Raw genomic sequence first — 23,722 nt, 5'->3', positions numbered from 1 at the left:
GAGTTATTTTTGATTTGTAGCAATTATTAGAAGCTCAATAGGAGATGCCCCATTTCTGAAACTCTTGAACTACAAAATACATGGGATTATCCCTTCCCCATGCGCTCTTTTCTATAGACTTCCTTCTGGAGCTTTGTTATTCTTATGATTTCAGTGTGTAAAGTGGTCTCATTGCTGTATCTGGAACTTCCAAATAAATAGTTACAACAATCAATGATCACAGTTTGGATGGAAAAACTTTAAAAGCACTTGGTAATATGAAGGATGTCTAATTTTAATAGGGTGTATTGTTAAATATGCAACATTACAATTTATTTTATTTTAATCATGTTACTCAATAATAAAAAGCAGACACGGAATATAATAACAATTCACGGCTATTTGGGGTTACATCACAGATGAACATACACAATTTAAATTCACAGTGCCAGGCATAAAATATTTTTATATATTCTATTAACAAGAATGGAATTCAAGAAGTGCATGTAAACAAATAAGAAATTATATTTTCAAGGACTTTATTATACTGTTTGAGTTAAACAAGTAAATAAAATTGCATCCTTCATCACTTGGAAAGAACAATGGGCACAGAAAGTACAATAGATATAAAAAGCATAATACAAAACGTAGTGGTATAGATATATATATATATTTTTTTTGCATTTGTAAATGTGCCAACATACATATACATATCCATGTAATTAATAAAGGAAAGTGCTTGCATATTTAGTTTGCCATCTAGAACACATCAAAATACTTTTCATCTTGTTAAAGAACAAGTAAGATTGCTGCTGACAATTGAAAAAATGCTCCAAACATACTTTGAAAAACTGTTCCAAGGGAAATTAAAATCTATCCTGAACTTTATCTAAGTGTAAATTGTACCTAAATGTGATGTGATGAATGAACAATAAATAAGGCAAGAAGACCTGTAACTACAAAACAAATCTCGTTACCCTATTTATTAGCCTCATATTTTACTGATTGCATATGCAATGGATAAAAAAAGAAAAGAAATAAGTATGTACAGATGTAGCATTACATGAACGTGTCAAAGACACAGTAAAGAAAAGTCACAGAAATACAACAAAAAGTAGTATATAATAGACACTACAAGAGGTATGAAAGTCATTTGTACATGTGGTAATTTCTACACTTTATCCCAATACAGTCTAATATACCTGAAGCTTTATTCTTGTTAAGAGTGTATATTAATGCAAAATTATTAACTAGCAATAAAAATTACATCAGAGATCCTTACTGACATTATCAAGCTCAATGTTAGAAAGGCTTGCCTGTATTTTCTCTTTCAAAGTAAATAGTAGCAAATACTTCTAGTTCATAGTCTTCTTTTTGAAGTGAAAAAAAACAACCTATTGTTGATATACATTTTTTCATAATTCATTAGATCATTATGCCTCCTTGTTAAAGTTTTACACAGTATTCTTTTTCTGAAATGCACTACAGTATCAACATATTAAATTTCCCCGTCCCATTTCATATTTTCATCACTTTTGTAACACTTCGATCAAGAGTTATATTTTGAAATACATTAACAATTCATTGAGTGGCAGTCTATTTCCAATTAGTTGTCTTCCAGTAATAACAAACCTTTAAAAAATAATAATGTTGACATTCAAAGCTTTGCTAAAAAAAATCAGATCTACAAAAAAAATGCTGAAAAACCTATCACAATAGTAGATACTATACAAAATTTCACGATTTACCTTGAAAATGTGTCAAATTTTCCAGCAACTGGTTTAACAAAAGTAATAAACACTGATAGGCAGGAATGTTAACAATGACTTGCATAGTAGTGAAGAATAAATTACTCTTTAGAAATGCCTTTCCGGTAAGCTAATATGCTACCTTGTTGCTATTGCAAAATGTTCATGAAGAAATCAAATCTTAAAAAGATACATCCATAAATATTCCCCTCAGAACCAAGACCTATGAAACTATAAAGGTGCCTTCCATACACACGGAGCTTCAGATTAATTCTCTACGACACATACAGCAAAATTATGTCAAGTGTTCCAGCAACAATTTGCAAATTCATGGTTCAACCCTTAGGAGTTCCACATCAAAGATGAGAGTTGAATTTGGTGGAATAGTAAGCTTTAGTCAAGGAATAACAACAGTATCTATTAAGTGCTTAAAATATTTCTCTATAAACTCCTACTAAAAATAAAAATTAGATTATCTTAGACATGTTAAAAAAAATATATAATGCAAGGCTTGAAACCATTTAATACTGCAGTACGCGAGGGCAGCACAGCACAACTTGGACGGTTCTGTGGTATATTTTCAATGGCGATCTTCTATATTAACATTTATAACTTATCTATGCGACATTTATTGCATTTATGTTTTTTCACCTTGGTACCTTGACAAAAATGTAAAATCAAGAGCCCACGTAATGTGATACTGCTTTGTAGGTAATGATGTTATTCTAGGAATTCTCATAAATAGGCACTATCTCCAAATTGTCACAACCCAAGCTTCATGAGTGTACATAGGTCACCATTTCTGTTCATGTGGCATCACATCACCTCTCACAGTATTTCTTCTTGTTCTTACTTTTCATTGTTCGCCAAGTTTTTCTCACATTATTTTTGTGAAAAATGATTACAAAACTGAGCAGAGATGCAGTTGAGAAATTAAGCACAAAGAAGAAAAACAGTGACCACATGATTTCGCTGAAAATTACTAACATATTCACGTTCTGTATATCCTTGCATGTGATATGATGCCATATGGAGTAGATAGGGCCACACACACACATTAACGATCTGGCCTCTTTTTTTTTTTAAAAAAAAGGTTATGTGATTAGCACCACTCTCAACAATTTAGTACATTCATTAGCACTTTATTAGCCAGCACCAACACTGGTGGTTTCAGGATTAGTGAACAAGGGGTATGATAAGCCAAACAGTGGTCATCAGTCAACTTCGAGAAACTTCTCACCATGCTGGCTGTCAAAATTGGTATGCTCAAAAATAACTGAAAACCTGACATAACTAATCTTATCCAAAATTCAAGTGTCAATATCCCTAGTTTCGAAACTAATAGGAAAAATATTTTTACTATGATACTGTTCAGGGGAAAAAGTACAAAAATGATTTGCTAGAAGTAGGCAGTTTTTCAATGATTTCAATAACTCACCTGATTTTGAACGTTTCAGAAAATTATTCATGAAAGTAGGTTGACGGAAGGTATCCTTTTCCCGTTCTCTCTGCCTTTTCCTATTTTCTGCCTCTGACAGCTGTACTAATTTTCATTGGATGCGAAAATGGAAAAGCAGAAAAAGAAATTCAGAAATATGCAAACTGTTAAGACCGTACTCTTCTAATGCATGCGATTCAGTCACTACCAGACCACAACTGAGTATCCGAAGGGAAGCAATACTACGAACTATTTTTAAAAAAAAATTATCGTGCTGCTTATTGTTGCAGATTATTAAAATGTCCAAAAAACGTCCAGTAACACTTCCGAACAGCCGCCTGCTGCATTCCGAAGCAGTAAAACACCGAAAAAGAAACATTGACAGGATTGCTGGAGTTAGAGGACAGGTTCCGTGCGATTGTTGACAGTTGATTGAAGCAGCAAACAAAAGGAACGATGTTTTGGCATTTTTTCCTCTTACATATCTCCAAAGTGTGTCAGTCGGAACTTTGCAACGTGGAAGTTGCATAGCAACAAATATGCGCAAGAACAAGAACAAGTTTACCCCAAAGGATGCATTCAGTAAATAAAATCTGGCTACGTTCTGCCTTCATGTCGCCCCAGCGTCCGTGAAACAACAGGGGGTACGGGCATATCATCGTAACCCCCCCCCCCCCCAAACTGCAGGTGAGCACTAATATTCTACACTTTAACCCAATGTAAGTGTTACATTCTTTTACCAATTAGCATACTAACAGTACTTTTCTGTTGTTTATTTGCTTGGTATCTGCAAATATGGGCAATGTATTGATAGGAAGTGTTGCATGTGGGTCATTCCACGTCAATTCGACCAGGCCATGTCACCCACCATCCCCGATTTTGATGAAATTCGGTATACTTATAGAACTTTTAATGCTGATTACAAAAATGACAACTTTTTTTAAATTGGTCAAGGGGTTCAAAAGTTACGAGCTTTTTAAGAACTCCGTGTACGCCACATGCAGCTCCACTTTGAATGACACGCATTAGGTTATAAACGATCGTATCTTCCCTCGGGTTTGCCGTAGAAACTTCGAGTTTGTTTTATTTTGTTCAGAATAGTATAAGCTTTCATTTAAATTACGTTCCAGATGAATGCATCAATAAACATGTATTTTATATATAGTTTTATGTATTTTTTTTGAAAAATAAATGACTAACTTCAAGAGCAAATTTCATGCAATGCCCCCCCTTCAATTTCCCCCCAATTTTATATGTAGGTAGCTCCGAGTGTGTACTAATGCCCGATGGAAAAATTGGGATGGGCGGTTCAGAGACAGGGTGATAAAAAAATAATTTGCATAAAATGACATTAAAAGTAAATCTTATTAAAAATGCTTATGTATTTAGCACAAAGCCTGAAGTACATTATGTTTCAAGCTACAATATTCAAAATTTATGTTCACTATGTGTGAATGTAAGCATAGGCGTAACCTGGCGGGGGCAAAGGGAAGCACTTGCCCTATCCCAAATTTATATATTAATTAAAATTTGCAAGTAATAATTACAGTGGAACCCCGATTTAAGTTCCTCGATTTTACTCTTTCCTTCATTTTGCATTCAATCTTGGTGGTCCCAACATAGCAAATTGTTCAGAAATTTTCCAAGATTTTATATTTTCCCACGTATTAAGTTTTTCAGCCTGGTCTCCTGGATAACGTAAAATCGAGGTTCCACTGTATCTATGTTAGTTTCAACAGTCTTCATTTTTTAAAAAAAAATATATGTTATATAATTATATATATAATCATTATTAACATTCCCAAGTTTAGCAAATTTATCTTCGAGAACATTCTTTTGGACATTTTATCTCAATATGGAAGTTCTTTTTTGGCTGCTCTTCATGGGGATACTTAATATGAAGTAAGAATTAATACTACACATTTGTGCTGATGGAAGTTTTTCAAATAGAGCTTTTTCGCCACATACCACAGAAAATATCCTTGTGACGGGATGGTTGGAACAGTAAAAATACTTGTATAGACTTCTATAGTATAAAGCAACAAGTACGGCAATTATGTACCAATTCCGTAGAAATAGTATTCAAGACATAAATTTCTTAGTAATCATCTAGGGTGAGGTGAAATGACAACAACCCACAGTACAATGTGTCAGCGATTGCAAAGTACTACAACAGAACCAGGAATTATGCACCATTTTAAATTTACAGGTTCCGTAAGTTACTTTTTACAAGTAACTGAGTTACAGTCAATCATTAAAAAAGTTACTCAGTTATTGTTACTGGTACTTTGAAAGTAACTGTACTCAGTTATTGTTACTGGTACTTTGAAAGTAACTGAGTTTCTTTTACAGTTACTGTAACAGTAACGTACTGTTAATGATCATTGATTTTGTGTAACTTCTGTGTTTTACTTATGTTTCTAGAACATAATATGCATTCATATATTTACATTATTACTGCTAATAAATGATGGAAAACACAGTCAGCTTTGCTTGAACAATTATAATTAAGAAATCATTTGTATGCTGACCACGGTATTTTGAATATGGTGTCATTGATTCCACTTGCACCTATTTCTTTCTCCTCCATTCCAAGTTCAACAAGATCCAAAGATCCACTCCCTCGACAATGACTTTTTCCTAGCTGGACAACCACATTCCAAACGAATGCAGCAGTCTACCAAAAACAATGGAGTTTTCACATACAATTAGAAATGAATTACAGTAAAGCGTGGATGTTCTCAATTTAGCATGCAACAAAGCATAGCTTCCTTGCCAGCAATTCCAAGACAATCTTTTCACGTAGCATCCGGAGAAGGTACATATTTTATTTTTATAGTCTGGAACAGAATTGTCCAATTTAGCTATTTCCCTACTGCAAAAAGTAACTCTGTTACCGTTGTTAACGTTACAAGTACTTACTTTTAAAAGTAGCTAGTTACAGTTAGAATTCCTAAATAAAAAATAACTGTACTTGTAACTTTGTAACTACTTACTTTGAAACACTAGTTGTTTAACAGTCAGAGCAAAAATAGTAAGTGCTGATGTAATATGTTTTGTATAACTATATGGTTTGACTTTTGTGAAGAAGTGGCTTTCCGAATTCGAACTTTAAACAGTTATGTAGTAGCATGTGTGTGCGTGACTCAAATTGATTGTAGGATTGCTTGAAAAGTCCACGTGAATGTGAAGATGCAACTATTAAATTCTTGCATGCACTTGGTCCATCAACTTCCTACTACTGGCCAAAAAGTATGCTGTGTCCAGTGGACATTAACAACACAAATGGATGGACATATGTACTTAGTGATGTCAACTACTTTAGTGTGTTTAAAATGGTCAAAATATCCATCTAAAATGTGAACGGCACAATTTATAGTACATGAAATTTTGGCAAGGCATAGAGTACAATTTTTAGGTGCTATCTTAATGGGTGTCACTTGGAAACTATCTTCGGGTTGGGATAATCACAAAGTTTTCCATCGCATACAAATAGTGTCCAGGATTATTTGATAAATACATTTGAAAAATCACAAATATTACTCTATATTCGTTTGATCCTCAAGTGCCAGGAGGATCACAAAATATATTTAACTTGCAAATTTTAATTAATATATAAATTTGGGATAGGGCAAGTGCTTCCCTTTGCCCCCGCCAGGTTACGCCTATGCTTACATTCACACATAGTGAACATAAATTTTGAATATTGTAGCTTGAAACATAATGTACTTCAGGCTTTGTGCTAAATACATAAGCATTTTTAATAAGATTTACTTTTAATGTCATTTTATGCAAATTATTTTTTTATCACCCTGTCTCTGAACCGCCCATCCAAATTTTTCCATCGGGCATTAGTACACACTCGGAGCTACCTACATATAAAATTGGGGGGAAATTGAAAGGGGGGCATTGCATGAAATTTGCTCTTGAAGTTAGTCATTTATTTTTCTAAAAAAATACATAAAACTATATATAAAACACATGTTTATTGATGCATTCATCTGGAACGTAATTTAAATGAAAGCTTATACTATTCTGAACAAAATAAAACAAACTCGAAGTTTCTACGGCAAACCCGAGGGAAGATACGATCGTTTATAACCTAATGCGTGTCATTCAAAGTGGAGCTGCATGTGGCGTACACGTTCTTAAAAAGCTCGTAACTTTTGAACCCCTTGACCAATTTAAAAAAAGTTGTCATTTTTGTAATCAGCATTAAAAGTTCTATAAGTATACCGAATTTCATCAAAATCGGGGATGGTGGGTGACATTTTCACAAAATTCTGGATGATTTGACATGGAATGACCCATGTATCACTTCCCTTCCATAGTTTGACAAGTGTTGTGCTTTACTTAAACTCTTAGGAACAGTTCCCCAGAAACTTAATAACGAACTTGTTGAAGGTGCACATTACTCGGTCATCTTCAACACTGAAAAGTATAAAAACAGCACGAAGCTCTCAAAAGTGTTTTGTCACTACACCACTTTCTTTCGCACGGTGAAGTTCTTAACAGTGAGGTGTTAAACTGTAAAAGTACAATACAACCGTATGCAACAAAAGGCTTGAACGTAAACAATACACTACAGAAAAAGTAGTAACTTGAGCTATATATATTACCAATGTATGTTTGTTTCACGCATCCTATAACTAGAGATGTAACAACAAAAAAGTAATATATCACTACTACTGGTAACTAGGGGCCTGATTTATTTTCACTTCTCACAATTTCTTGAAAAAATTGAGTTTTCAAAAATTAAAATGATAAAAAATGACCAATCTGTAGACTTTTGTTCTCACTACAGTACCCGAGTGCCAGAATTACCAAATTAATGAATGTAAAAGTGCATGGGTCTTCAAAAGAGCCTTGTTAATTACACACACACAAAATGCCACAAGGTCCATTGTTCTCCTCAAGCTTTAGCAGATGGGACCAGGGCTAGTTCAGTTGGCAGAGCAACAACCCAGTATGCCACAGACCCAGGTTTGAGTCCTGTGTTGAGCATGCATTTTTAGCTGAAATTTCTATGTAGTATACCACCTGAATATGCCAAATTATAAAGTACTATAAAATCATGCGAGAAAAAAAATCCAATTATTATTATGTTGCTGCTAAAAAGCATCTTTAGCATATCATTTTAGGAACTTATAACCACTTTCTGGCAACAATAAAGACTATTCGCTGTTATTGTATAAGGTGAGTAATAGTGAGTAACACGCACAAATCTACAATAGGTTATTGTAGACCCAAAAAAGTTAAGATAATTGATTTTACCAGCTCAATATGTCCATAAAAAGCTTTCTCTCTTATTTTCAATTTATAATTGTAGTGATTATTAAAGCAAAACTCAGGTACATGTATATATATTTTTAAAAGTATATAAATATGCAGTTTCTTTTTCTACTAGATGCACCAGAGTTACTTGGACACTGACCATTAACTATTAAAGAGGTTAATGTTATTTGAACAAGTGTTCTCAGGTTACCAGCCACGTTAAATTGGTGTTAACATCCAACATATCGAGCGCACACATTGTTATCATCAGGGAATGATGATCAGAGCAACATATGTGCATCAAAATTCCAACACACATCTGAAAGACAACAGTTAGAACATTACATATGTATAAATCAGGAAATTATGATCAGAGCAATATTATGTGCTAGAATGTTGGACACTGATGCAGATTTAACCTAGTAGGTAAGCCAAGCAAACTTGCTCGAATCACATCACCAGGAAAGCTACAATTCCCAGGTTAATGTAATGTTCTGTGCATTCTTTGTAAATTTATCATAACACATCCCCTCATATCACCCAACATTAATAATGAATAAAAAAAAACAGTATAAAAAAGGATATATTCCTGGATGTCCTCGAGAACCATATGCGTAATCTGGCGAACAAGTAAGACGAGCTCTCTGCCCTACACACATCTGAAAGACAACAGTTACAACATTAATTTAAATATCTTTATTGTGGAAATACATGTGTATAAATGTTTAAGAAAACGGTAGATATTGACATGACATTTCTACAATAAACACTAACTAATCCCATTATGATGTTTGATATATTCAGACATATAGTTATGATACAAAACTGTTACAATACCCAAAACTACAACTGGTTCTGGTACAGGATTATAACTATAGCCTAAAAAATATGGATCTTTAATCAAAATCCTGCCACACAAACCAGTGGCATGCAGCTTGGCGAGATGGTGGACACACACATTGGTTCTAATGTAACTGACTGACTTCTCAGAACAGTGCACTTGCCATCAGCTAGTGAAAGCGAAATTACATAATTTTTGCTACTGTACATTTTGTCAAATCTGCAAAATGTAAGAGTTACAAGCCATAAAAATCAACAGTTCAACTGACCTGAGCTACTCCTTGGTCCCAGCCTTTTATAACTTCACCGCGACCTAGTCTGAATTTGAAAGGTACACCTCTATCACGCGAAGAATCAAACTTGTTCCCATTTTCCAGCGTGCCTGAAAAAACAAACAGTATTTGTCTAACATACAGGGATGTAGGTTAAAAGCATGTTGTTGAGGCCTTGTACAATCTAACAAAAAATAATCTTAATGTAATTGGCAGCTAAAATGAACAAGTTTTTCCTCTTCCATGCATACACATACATACAGATCATCTGTATATGTATAATTTTAACAGAAAAATATGACACTTTTACCTTAAAATTAATCTTATTAGCTCCTCACCTTTCGAGAAAAAAGAATATCCAATTAAAATTTAATATTCCCCGATACAAAAGGTACAATTATTAATATCCCCTAAATAAAATTTATAGATTTATGGATAGGTACAGTCCATCTGTATTAGTTGATGCAAGTCTGTATGAGCCAACTGGATGCATCCAGTGGCAAAATAGGGGGACTGGGGAGCTGCAAGTGGAACACACATAGGGAAGCAGGTTCAGTGAAAATTATCTTCCTCCCACTTTAAAAGGGTTTATGAATTGTAACAGCCATCATAAACACAAAAAAGTGAGCAGTAATAATAAAAAAAAAACAATGCAAGCAAAATACTTACTCAAACAGACAGAGTAGTTTCATACATGTTTCTACCTACTACCCCTTTCATGTTTGGGTTCTTTCACTCAAACTAGGCATGCTTTCATTGGCCAAAAAATGTTACAATATAGCCAACTAATATTTGTCCTATCACACTATATCAAAGTAATAAATGGTTCTTTGAGTTTTCAATAATCCAAAAGTGATATATTTCTGGGAGGTCACACAATCGAATCTAAACAAAAACATCCCCTTAACTCTCAAAAGATTTTCTTGAATGAGGTGTGTAAAGTTAACAACACTTCACTTTATTGAAGGTATAAAATGCAAAAAATAATGAAAAAAAGTTTGAGATATTCATTTACCTGGTGGATCAAGAAGTGTCTCACCAAGTATATAACAATAAACTGATGATAAAGACAATAATAATAATTCTTATTACTAGTATTTCTAATTTAGTCTATACCAACAGCCTGGGTAACAAAAATATTGGGAACACCCATGATTACTATGGATTGAACAGTCGAGGAAAAATCTTACAAGAATAATCCCACTGTGGATGGTCGATCAAATGGCAGATCAATTAATCAAGCAATTTATAACATGTTAATATTCAGCTTAACTTTAAATGGGAAGGTTAGCTTCCATATTAACCCTTAACTGACACACTTGGGTCCTGCGGACCCGACGGAAATTTATTTTGCCATGCACTACGAAGTGGTAAGCAGCAATGGGGTGACTGGCGCAGTAGTCTCCTAGCCCTTTGTTCTCTTCAAGCCATTGTAGTGTTTAACATTGTGAGGGTACTAAATGTGATAAAAGCAACTATTGGGTCCCGACCCAGGTGTGCCGTTAGTGTTACTTTTTGTGCTAACGTGATTTTAACATCAACCAAGCTAAATCCAGGATTGTGGACGAAAAATATATCCTTGCAATCTTGAATGATCCCCTAACAGATATTGATATCAGTGGTACTGATAGTGAGTAAGAACGAGGTTAGTGAACATGAGCATTTTAAATTGCACATATGATATACAGAATAAATCAATATTTGTACTACATTTTTCTAAGGCAATGTAGAGAAGACTCGTTCTCCAGATAGGGGATGTCTTGACGTCTGTTCGTGCTCTATTCACAAAAAATGTTTGATGATTAGGTCGCATCTTATTGTTAGGTGAGACTAACAAATCAAATTTCTTGTATGGTAAAAACCAGTATAAGTTGCCTCAATTGTTTTGAAAAGTGAGAGAAATCACCTAGAGAAAGGCAGTATACCAGCGCTCTCGCCGCGAGGCTGTGATCAAACTTTAGTTGTTATTTTTCTTATTTCTGTTTTTTATAATTAATATAATTAGTATTTAATTACTGGCACATTAGGGCATCTCGCATATGAAGACTGGAGAGAATGACACGGATAGTTCTTCATATACTCTCATTTCTACATATGTATATTTTGTCATGAAGTAAATATATTTATAACAATATATCTATATCTATCTGATGAAAAGATTCTCTCGGCCTATCGAACAGGTGAGTTGTGGAAAAGATTCCAAGCTTTCGAGCGCTAACATTACTCTCATCTTCAGGGTAGAAGTGCAGTTCTGAGCGTCAACTCATTGTATATATGTATTCGTGGAGGAGGATCCTGGTGAAGATGGTGGACCAATCGGGAGCCGTGTCTGCTATGTCCGTGCTTCTGATTAACTATCGCTAGCCAGGCTGGGCCCAGTTCGACACGGGACTAGACATTCGTCGCCAGGAAAGCTTCAAGACTTACTTCATTATATCCATTTGTTATGGTGTGGATATATTTTTTTATCATATGAACATACTTTTGTTTCAAGTACCAATAACACATTTCAAGGCAGCATGAACAAATATTGTGTACTTCCAAATTTTTATGCACATAAAAAATAAAATAAACAGCTGGGTCATATGGACCCAGGTGTGTCTTAAGTGTAACTTTTTTAGGTGTGCGAGTGTGTTCAGGGCTAAATTAGAAATCTATTACAGTATTTTACACTAACATTCGTTTATTATTCAGGTCAATTGTGATTGGGCAAGCTCTAATTAATATCAGATGTGCACAAATATATGCATGAGAGATGAGTTTTGTATCAGAGGACTGTTATAAGGTGACATTTTTTGGTGTTCTATGGTTTGTTGTTTCGTGATCTCTCTTACTACATGATAAAACACAGGTGGACGACTAACTCAATATGCAAATACCACACAAGAAATGTTCCCGTCAAGTACAATTTTATTGTGTGTAATTTCATATGTTATGATCATCTAAGTGCCACTGAAAGAAGTACCACATAAATTTTTCATCAGAGCAAACAAAATATAGCCAACCTGTCATAGTAAAATTGTCATTTTTGGAGCACATACTTCACGAAAACCCCAGGCTGGAAATGAGTATGTCATCTTACCCCAAGAAACTTTGAAGGCAAAGAATCAAGTTTGACCTATTCTAGAAATATCTCCTATTTCAAAACTGAAGAATAGGCTTAACCTAAGGAGTATTCCTGAATTTTAAATCAGATCACAAAGATCAATTCTTTAACAAAGCCTACGAGACTGTAGGTCCAGTCCCCATTAGCCTGCCTGTGCCTAAGTGGAGTTAAACTCAATCAATCAATCATGAGAGGCCTCTTCAGTTGTTACCTTTCACATTACATTCGATTCTTGAGTAGAGAAAATAGAAGACAACCTCATAGCCAGGGGCGCCGACTTGTCTAAATGATTGGGGGGGGGGGGACTCTGATCACTGAAATAAGTGAATGAACGACTCACACCCTTTTTTTTTTTTTTAAAAAAAAATTACGTCTTCATATAGGAGTTTTTAAGCAGCTATTATATTCCTCATGCAAATGAAATGTAACATGAAAAACGTTAAGAAAATGTTTCAAAGTCTCTTTATGTCTTTGGTGTCTGCTCATTTTTTTATTTTTTTTTTAGATAATTAACATTTTTATTGAAAAGTATGTATTTATATTACGAGGCCAACCTAACAGTTTTATGCCGGCCTCGGTAGCCAAGCATGTTGGGTGGTCGACTCAACTCGCTTTGATCCAGAGGTCTCGGGTTCGAGTCCCGGCGAAGGCATGGGCGTGTTTTAATGTCCGCAGACATGTGACGGGTTGAAAATAACCTTAGTGTTGACGTACCCATAAAATAACGCATATTTACAATATTTAACAGTTTTATTTAATTATTTACATAAATGCTAACACAAATCGCAGGAAAATAGGTTTACTTTTTTGTTCTTGCTACAATATTTTACTTTTGAAATTTAATTTTGCAATAATAAAAAAAAACATAGGAAGTACACTAAGATATAAAGTGACATACACAACAAAAACATATGAACATGATTTAAAAATAAAGCAAAAGTTGCTCTACGGACTGAGTTATTTTCTATGAACTCATTAACGAGCGGTCTCAGGTCCAAATTATCAAGCACAGTTTGAAGTATGTGTAGTACCGCTAAGCTGCTCAGTCTCTTCTGCCCCATTGTAGATCTCAAATATGTCTTTAGTCGGCGAATAGCACTTTTGTAGTCCTGTAGATTCATGTCCTTGTTTAACATATGATTTTGCTGTCACAGACGTCAGTGTTAGGCTTACCATAATTTTTTTGGGTCCAACCCAGGACATATTGGCGATCAACTCGTTACTGCTGAATTTCATTTTTTTTTTTACAAAAATAAATTGAAATTACTTAAAAGCAGTAATATTTTATTGGAACATTAGACTATAAATTGTACAAGAAAAATATTAACATTATTTTCTAAAATCAATCAATTTTTAAATAATATATTTTCTGATGTTTAGGAAACCTATCTGTTCTAGGTAGCATTATCTGTTAGTTGACTCAGTTGCACTTATCACTAGACACGACTTTTTCAGAAATGGCTTGTTTGTTTTAAATTCTGATCGTGAATATTCAATACCGATAGCTATTTTCATGTTCAGATTCTCAAAACCCCGGACATTTTGCAATCCCGGACATCACTGAAAAACCAGGACTGTCCGGGCTAATCCCGGACGTATGGTAAGCCTAGTCAGTGTATATTGATTTATAATGCTATTTTGGAGTGTAGAACTTGTGAGTTTTGGCAGCATCAGGATTTTCAAGTCTCTTAGGGACGTGACGTTGCTGGGGCAATTCTGACTCAACGAGGCTGGGTTTGCCCTCTGTGCATTTCTGCCAGAACTGCTCAAAATCCATTCGTTTTTCTTGAAAGATGTCAGTGAAGTACTTTAGTTTTGATTCCATTTCTGTAGCACCAATGTGTGGAAACAATCTTACAGTTTACCTCTTCTATTGGACCCATCACATGGCAGTAGAGGGAGAGAAAGAAAAATGTCTTGAAGTGAAGCATGGTCTCCAGGTATCCATCACATTTTGATGCTGCGTCAGTAGAATCTTCTTCAGAAAATTTCTCAAAAACATTGAGAAGGTTTTCATAGTTCCTTAAGATCTGTTGCATACTGGAGGCTCTCAATGTCCACCGACGAGGGCAAAGTGGTTGCAGTCCACTATGGCCAGCCTTCTCATTCACATCAAAATTATTCCTAAATATTTGCATTCTTTTAGGGGATTCCCAAACAGTCTTTAACAAGTCGTTGGCTAAATTAATTATATGTCTGATTAATATATGTATAATAGTAAATAATAACTATATACTTAGTATATAGTAATAAGTCATGTGTTTTTTTTACAAGAGAAGCAAAATAATACATTAGATCCTCTTAAGCAAAATTATTTGTGGGGGTTCTGCCCCCACATCGTTAACATTGGGGGAGGACTCGAGCCCACCAAGCCCCATGGAGTCTGCGCCTATGCTCATAGCACAGTGGACAAACTGAAGAGAACTTATGCACTGATAAGTTCAAGCATGACTTTTCTACTTACACAAAATCCCTTCCTTGGAAAACAAGTGTAGTGTAGTGGTTAACATGGGCATCCGGAGGAGGGGGGTGCATGCGCACCCCCTGGAAAATGAAAGTCAACCAAAAAATATGTATTTCACACATATAATTTCATTTTAGCCACAATAATGTGTGTTAATTATTGCATGAACACCATAAATTCAAATTTAAGCAATGTTTTTTTTTAGGGAACAACACTATTTTTGGGGAAAATTTGCCTTCGTTTGCCCCCCCCCCATGGAAAAAATACCTTCCTTGCCCCTCCCTGGAAAAAATCCTGCAGACGTCCATGGTGGTTAACATTATTGTAATTAAAGCGATCCAGATTCAATATCGGCGAAGGTATATTGCACAATGGTTCATGTCTAGCCTAACTGAGCATAAAGTGGATTAAAAGTAACACTAAAAGCAATATAAAATAATGGTAACTATTCGAACTCCGCCGAACAGATTTTATTTTTGAAGAAAAATATCTCTCCGACGCACAATGACTGTTGCTTGTATTTGCTTCCTCTACATGAACCGGATGTTCTGTACGTTTCATGACGTAACCCCCTGTCAGTGTTTCCAACCATGCCGTTGTTTTGCAAGAAGTGAAGGTGATTTTTTTTTTTTTTTTTTTTTTTTTTTTTAAAGCTGTATCGCGTTGTTTTACGAACAAAATTTTAACTATGCTTGTCTAACCTAACCTTGCTGGAAATGGTTCGTGGGGCTACCCGTGAATGGTTTGTGGGGCTATTCAGGTATTTTCAGTTACGAAGGTTGGAAACACTGCATACCCACATGATCCACAACAAGACTCAAGCTGTGCCCATCATATTGTGTGTTACGGAAGCGGAAAAAGTAAGAACAATAAATATTGTTAATGTGGAAAATTGATATTTTCGTGAAAAAAGCAAAATGCCACCTTAAAGAATCTTTCGCAATGCAGAATAGGTAAGTACGAATGTTAAAAATGATGAAATAAATGAGTGCGAGGTGTTCGGTGGAGATCGAATAGGTACCAAAATGATAGAAAATAAAACCTATCAACTTCACCGCTGAAAATATAACTCATTTGTAAGCTGGGTCTGTTACTTCATACTGACCAAACCAGACGAGTCTAAAAGTTGATATTTTGGTAAAAATTTACTATTCCACAAACATATGTAACTTCTTTGTTTCGTAATTTTTAACATTCATACTTACCTATCTGTTTCACGGAACACTCTTTAAGGTGTATTTACATTTTTTGTTGAAAGTAATTTCAATTTTCACATTACTAGTACTTATTTCTTTTCGTTTTTTCACTTCCGTAAGACACAATATGGCACGTAGATCATCACACGTCGTGCTTGTGTTTTGTCGATTTTCATTGGGTATGCATGGTTTCCAACCTTCTTAACCCAAAAAATACAAACATAGCTAAAATGCATTGAACCATTGACGATAACCCCAAGAGACATTACGTAAGGTTAGGTTAGGCAAACATAGTTAAAATTTGTTTAACTGTGTTTGCCTAACCTAAACGTTTCTTGGGGCTATCATGAATGGTTTAACGGATTTTAACTGTGTTTGCATTTTTGGTTGGAAACGCAGAAAGTTGGAAACACTGCATACCCAATGAACATCGACAAAACACAAGCACGACGTGCGATATCTACGAAGGTGTACGTGCCAAAAGCTATTGTACGTCAGAAAATTACAACAAAAAAACATGAATTTCCACTATGATACATGATACATTCCCACATGACAGAAAACACCTTCCAGATGTTAGACAATGCTACAGGAACTTATTACCATTGTTTCTTCTGTAAAAATGAAGAAATCTGTTTGTGTGATAATAAATATTTACAGATATTTTTACTGTGAGTTTGGCACATACAAGGTTTTCATCCAGATATTTCAATAACAGATTGTTTTAATGTTTCTAGCAATTGTAAGAAACAGGCCTACTGAAAATTTAAAACTTAGAATATGCATTACTGAAATGCTGTTCAGCACAGCCAAAATGAGAAACAAATACATTACTTTCCTTTAAGAGGGAGACTAAAGAGCTCTTGCTGTAAGCCAGTGTTTCTCAGCTTTCGTGAGACCGTGGCCCAGTAAATTAATTTTTTAAAAGTCTATGCCCTGATCTCAACAATTTTAATCACAAATAGCTTACTCATTTTTTAAACTTTGTATGTCAATAAATATGTGCCTTGAAATTTAATATTAATAAATAAAATTATGGCATAATCGTAGAGTATTGTTTCTATTATGTCTAGGCTTGTAGACAAATGTAAATTTTGGTTTAAATTAGTTGATGACTGGATCTCATAGAATCTTTTAAAGTTTGTTCTGGTCAATATCATTAATTTAATTTGGTAAGTGCTGATGTTCATTGGAATGTTCCAATTTGGACACCAAAAAACTCCAAATAATCAGAATATTTCCACTTCAATAAATTAATTAATGAAAAATGCTGCACAAACTAAATTGAACGTGGTGGAGGGAAGAAACTGGTCCCCCGGTTAGATCAGGAATTGATTTCCTGTTATCCCATTCACACCCCGAACAAAAGGCCATCTCTCCAGGTAGTAACAAGCTCAGGCAGCAAGTCACTTCACTCTTCCCACTAACTCGAGAAAGACTCAACTGTTAACATTCAAATTTGGATGCTGCACGGGTTAAGAGCAGATTTGAATCCTCACCAGGACTGGTGCGAGAGGATTTCCTCTTATCTCTAGTGAATGCCGAACGACAGGTCATCACTTTCTAGGTAGGTGCCAGCTCGGGCTGCAAGTCGCAAACTTCAGAAGAACCTTTTATTGCCTAATGTAATGTATGCCAGAGCCAGGTACCAGGCCGCAGGCTTGCAGTTGAGAAACACTTCTCTAAGCTAATAATCATTGAATACATAAAAAAATATATCACATCTCCACTGTAACTGAATGGTTCGTTGTACCAGCTGTATCTCCATTGGGAGATCCAGATTATTTTGCAATGAAAGTATTAGTAGCAGACTGGTCTCGAAAGCCAGAAATCATCAGTGATGAGAATTGCTGGCCATGCATGACCCCATGGTGGGCATTTGCCCTCAAATGGATGGTGCATCACAAAAGTAGTATTTGAAAATAAAAACTCTTTGGAGTAACAACATAAAAATGAACAGGAAATAATTTGTTAGGAAATCAAATAATTGTGGAAGGTAGAAATAATTTAATTATCACACGTACAGTAATGTGGTAGTAGACAGAAATAATTGTTTGGCAAGGAAAACAGTTAAAATGCATGGCAAACGAAGATGTGAAAAATAAGAACTTGCAATGAAATAAAGCCCCTCTCTCCTGGAAAAAGGTGTTTAAAACAACAATTATTTGTACTAAATATTAGGTAACTGCTCCAAAATTAAGAATGGTTTCAGAATACTGGAAATGATTGTGGAAGCAAGTTAGAACTTGGAGAAACTAATTAGTACATTCATTCAGTAAGAATTATGTACCAGAGAAATTACAATTTGTAAAGTAGCTTACACGACCATCCGTGCTTCACAGGGAACAACCATTCTTGTTTTACAGACATCTCAGACACGGAGCTCTGATGGATTTCCTGTGATGTTAAGAGGCTGGTTTTGTCAAGAAATATTATAAGATCGGGTGTTGGAAGGATTGAGGGACATTCTTTTAATGCTGAGCCCTAAATGTGACACACCTAACCTAACAAAAGAAAAATTGTTCTCCAGAAAACATGAATTAAATAATCACTAAGCCTGTAAAGTATGTGTGGTACTATTATAGTATGGGGGTGACACCTATAAATCATATATTTCACACTTTTTTACATTGCTAACGTACTATTTTGGAATGCGGAACATTTCCTAAGGTGAAATAATGCATTTCAACCAAGATAATGTCTATTTCTTACATTTACGAGTACTTACTGTTACTTCGATTCTGTAACACATTATGGCGGGTGATAGCGTACGGTTCAGGGCACATTGTGTGACTGTTTTGTCGATTTATGCAGTGTTGCAACCTCGTTTACCGGAAAATACCTACTTTCCTGCCCAGATTTGAAATTATGCTAATACCTCACAAACCATTGACATTAGCCCCAAAAACCAATCACGTTAGCCCAAAAACCATTTGCCGTAAGGTTAGGTTAAGTTAGATTAGGTAAGCATAGTTAAAAAAAAAAAGAAATTAACAATACTCGACACGTCATGTTCTAGTGAAAACACGGTGAGTTTAAAACACTGCCTACAGGGAACATTGTGCTCTTGTGCAGAAAGCAAATGGCGGCAGCAGAAACAGCGTGTCGGACAGAGATTTTCGCAGAAAACAACATGTATTCGTATTAAAATGGATCAAAACTACATTCACGAACTTCCACAATGCTACAGAAAATGATTTCTGTAAGTACTTTCTCCTGTAAATTTGAAGAAATCAGTCACCCCTATACTATTATGTTACCGTATGTGTTAACAGACAAATAGAAATCAAACCAGTTTAAAGGGGAGGGGGTACCATAGTTCGGAAGTAAACAACTACAGATTGGGGAGAAAAAATATTACACAAACTCAAGTACACCACATATGAGTACAGAAACCAAGCATTATTAATCATGGGTTCAAGAATCATGATACACATACAAACTAAAACACACACACACACACAACGTTCCTACAGTTCATGCATTTACTGAAAGACACTATTACCCCTTGATTTTTACTGTTAATCGTTTGTCAGTCAGTAGGGGATGCAAATCATGGGAATTCAAACCTGTATTTTCATTATTCTATAACAACACAGCATTACCTCCTGACTGCAATATACAAAAAGTTTTATTTGTATGCAAAATTAATAATTTACCTGTATAATGAACCACTACTGTCTGCCCTGCTTTAGGGTAGGTTTCTCCTGAAAAAGAAAACAAAAAATGAAAAACCAATGACATAAAATTGTGACTTTATATGCAATTAATCTGAGGAAGCATTAAATCAACATTAGTATGCTATGATAACTAACTCTCTAGCCTTCTTGAACCCAAAGGTTCATGGCTACAGCAACACAGGCCTTCCATCTGTCCCTGTCTTCAGAAAGATCTATATACTCTTTTCCATCCCTACAGATTTCCTTTAGGTCTATCTTAACGTTGTCCCTCCATCTTCATCTTGGCCTTCCTACAGGTCTCTTACCATCAGGTTTCCCAACAAGAATCCTGTAAACTCCTCTTTCCTCTCCCATTCGTGCCACATGGCCTGCCCACCTAAGTCTTCTTGATTTAATTATTCTAATAATATCTGGACATGAATACCAATTAAGTACTTCTAAATTATGTAACCTTCTCCACTCACCTGTCTCCTCATCCCATACTCTCAATTTATGTTCCTCTTTCAATGTAAGGGACCAAGTTTCACACCCATATAATACTACAGGCAAAATTACTGTTTTGTATATTTTAACTTTTAGTTTCTTAGATATTAAACGAGAAGACAAAAGTTTATGAAGAGAGAAGTAACATGCATTTCCTGAATTAAGCCTGTTTTCATTTCCTCTTTAATGTAATTTTCACTTGTTAATATTACTCCTAAGTATTTGAATTTGGAAACTGGTTCAAACGAGTAGTTATCAATAATCAGATTCTGATTATTACCTAACACTTGGTTTCAGCCTGTAAGCATATATTTAGTTTTCTCTTTGTTAACTTCCAAACCTTTAGTATGCTATGATACTAAAGTTTAAATCACCAACCCTGAGACCTTCTGTAAACAAAACCACATGCATGCATAAAGCATTGCAAACTCAAACGTAAAATAATCCACACGAAAATCCAGCGTTGTTACAGGATTCATTACAGAAGATAAAACAACGGCCAATTTGTAATATGGGATATGCTGCCGCAAATGACGTCTCACTTTAAACCCAATGCTCTTTCTTTTGTACTTATTGCTTCACCTTTATGGTTAACTCTCTGCACCAGTAATCATTTCCCATAAATTTGGCTCCTTTCTTGCATGCGAATTGAATATATTTTACTTGCATTTTTTAGACAAAATTACATAACATGGTAATGTATATTTCTAAGGTTTGATATAGATAGGTGTATTTGAAATTTGTTTGTAGATTTTATGTAAATTGTATCTTATGTAAATAAAATATATAATGGGCATAAACAGCCATATGCAATGCTGTAAGTCCCATAAATATATTGATGATGATGATCAAAAGAAGACAAATAAAGTTCATAAATTTATTGCAGTTGGAAACTTTGACAAGCATCCTAATAACGATTTTTGTTCTGCCAAATATAGTGCACTTTGTAAAATAACTTTGTGACATGGCAAGGCAAATGTTAACATTTTGTAGGAATATGCATTGTAACTTTCAATGAGCTTCGAGATATGTGTACATAATGATATTTTACAACATTGGTTATTTTCTAATAATCATGTGAACAGCAAGAAGTAGTACCACTTTCAACATGGAGAGTTCTATGCGTGCGGGAAGGTCTCTGTGTTCAGTGATACATCACATCGGTGAGATGGTTTGTTTATACAAGGTCTCAGAGTTGGTGATTTACACTTTAGTCTCTAATGAAAACAGATTTTTGGCTCCCAACATCGACCATTTTAAAGAAAATAATGCAAAATTGGTAAAGGCCAAAAATCTTGTTTCAAGTTTAAGCCTCAAGCCTGCAAAATTTATTGTACCATTATTTTTTCATATTCCACCGTAAATGCTGAAAAGAGAACTGCCTCTGTCATAAGTCAGTTCAGATGCAGATGTGAACGGGCTCATATATTTATTACTACTTTTAGCATGACCGCAATAAAAGATGCAAACCATACTCGTGTTAGAACCACGTTTTCATCCTGAACAGAGTGAAGGTCTTGAGTTAATGTAGGTTAACACGTGTGCAATTGCAGACTGGAGCATACTGGTTTTAAATCATTATCACACGTACTAGATAGTGCAAAATCTTTCTCTCTTGCAACTTATAATGCACGCCCTAGAAAGGACGGTACGACTGCATTTTCATTTTAATATTCGTTGCAAGAGATGGCAATGTGTTATGCGGTACTTTTGTTTACATCAATGCTGTTAATATCCTAGCTGTAATCAAGTGCATAATTAGGTAAATCCAAGGACAATCGAAAATCCACGTTTGCAGAGACGTGTGGAAGCTACTATGATGGAGGAAAAATTGCTAAAAATTCGATATTAAAAACCTTTTTGCTATCTTTTACTTTTTAAAAGTTTTTTAGCTCACATATATCTTATCATCCTCTTGATCTCAATTTGTCTTTTGAAAACATTAATATGTACCGGAAACATAAGCACGATGATAGTCAAAAACCAACCGGACCTTACCGGCCAAAAAAAAAAAAAGATAGTAAAAAGAAATACTCTTCTACTTACCGTCTCCTGGTGAAACAACTTCGACTTCAACGCCCATTTTTTCCCTGCAAAGTACTGAAAGGCAATTATATCAAATTACAAAATAAAAACAAAAGAAAATATGATCCTAACTACGCCCAAAATAACTTCCCTACAGGGCAACGATTTCAAGCTTCAGCAAGCTGAACCGGCGAACCCTGCACGTGCTGCCATCTAAGTTCCTGCAGCAGTCGTTCACTCGTTTACGTGCGCAGAACGCACCCGCACACACATTCATACAATCTGATTGGTGTCCCAGTAGACACCGTATGGAGTGTTAGTAACACAGTAGGGAGGCAAATGGGTAAAAATCTGTTGACTGATACCTATGATAAAGCGCATAGACTGCGTATGATATGTAGGGGTGAAAATGTAAATTATAACTTCGAGATATACGCCTGGACTCAGGAGAGTTTTTGAGCCATCACTCCCATTTCATTCACGCAGTCTAGTCTGAGCATTGCCACGATCTTGCCTCTGAAGTTCCTGGTTCGAGTCCAGAGTGTATTCGTTCTTGCATTTATTTAATTTAATACTCAATATTCATTGAACTTTAGCCATTGTTTTAGCCATTGTTTTTCCTATAAATATTCTAACAGTACGTTTTCACATTTTTTTTGCTTGTTTGAATTTTACGTCCACTTTTATGCACAGATAGGCTAATCTGTGTATAATTTAATTATATTTTTCCTCCCTCTACACCAGGTCAAAACTTCCACTCAATTTACTGGTTAGTGTAATCCATATTGTCTTGGGTTTAAGTTTGAGTGTTTTTTTTTTTTATCCTCGTTCCGCACAGATAGGCTAATTCTTATTGGACCTACAGTTTAAAGCGGAATACGAATCACTATGGACCTCCACTGGATATCGAACTCGGGATCCCTCATTACCACTACGCCCCATCGGGGAGTTTCCATGATACACAACGCGCCTGCTGGTGGACGCAACATAGCATGTACGATATGTGTATGCGGCCGAGCTTATACTACAGGGTGGTCCATATGTCTTGTTACCTCCCGAATCAATATCTTGTTATCTCTAATTCAGTGTTTCTTTTGCAGAGATGGCTGACACAAGCTCATACAATGTAGAAGAGCGCCTTGTTGTCTGTGTTTGGGCCCATGAACGTCCACATACCGGCAAGACCATGGAGGATGTGCGACGAGATTTCACAAGAC

General features: G+C 35.3%; 1 protein-coding gene across 1 annotated transcript; it reads right to left on the bottom strand.

Moving 5' to 3' along the window:
• Window positions 1-501: 501 nt before the first annotated feature.
• Window positions 502-22,735, bottom strand: Fkbp12 (peptidyl-prolyl cis-trans isomerase Fkbp12). Its single transcript, XM_083139419.1, has 5 exons — window positions 22,527-22,735; window positions 19,977-20,024; window positions 9,549-9,661; window positions 9,025-9,098; window positions 502-2,113 (listed from the first exon to the last, which is right to left on the bottom strand). The coding sequence occupies exons 1-5, from the start codon at window positions 22,561-22,563 to the stop codon at window positions 2,056-2,058; spliced, it is 330 nt and encodes a 109-aa protein (XP_082995545.1). The 5' UTR covers window positions 22,564-22,735; the 3' UTR covers window positions 502-2,055.
• Window positions 22,736-23,722: the final 987 nt, after the last annotated feature.

Source organism: Lepisma saccharinum, chromosome 1 (assembly GCF_977018435.1).
Source record: "Lepisma saccharinum chromosome 1, izLepSacc3.1, whole genome shotgun sequence".
NCBI lineage: Eukaryota > Metazoa > Arthropoda > Insecta > Zygentoma > Lepismatidae > Lepisma > Lepisma saccharinum.
Note: the sequence above shows the minus strand (reverse complement) of the source record. Positions and strands in the feature narration are given on the sequence as shown.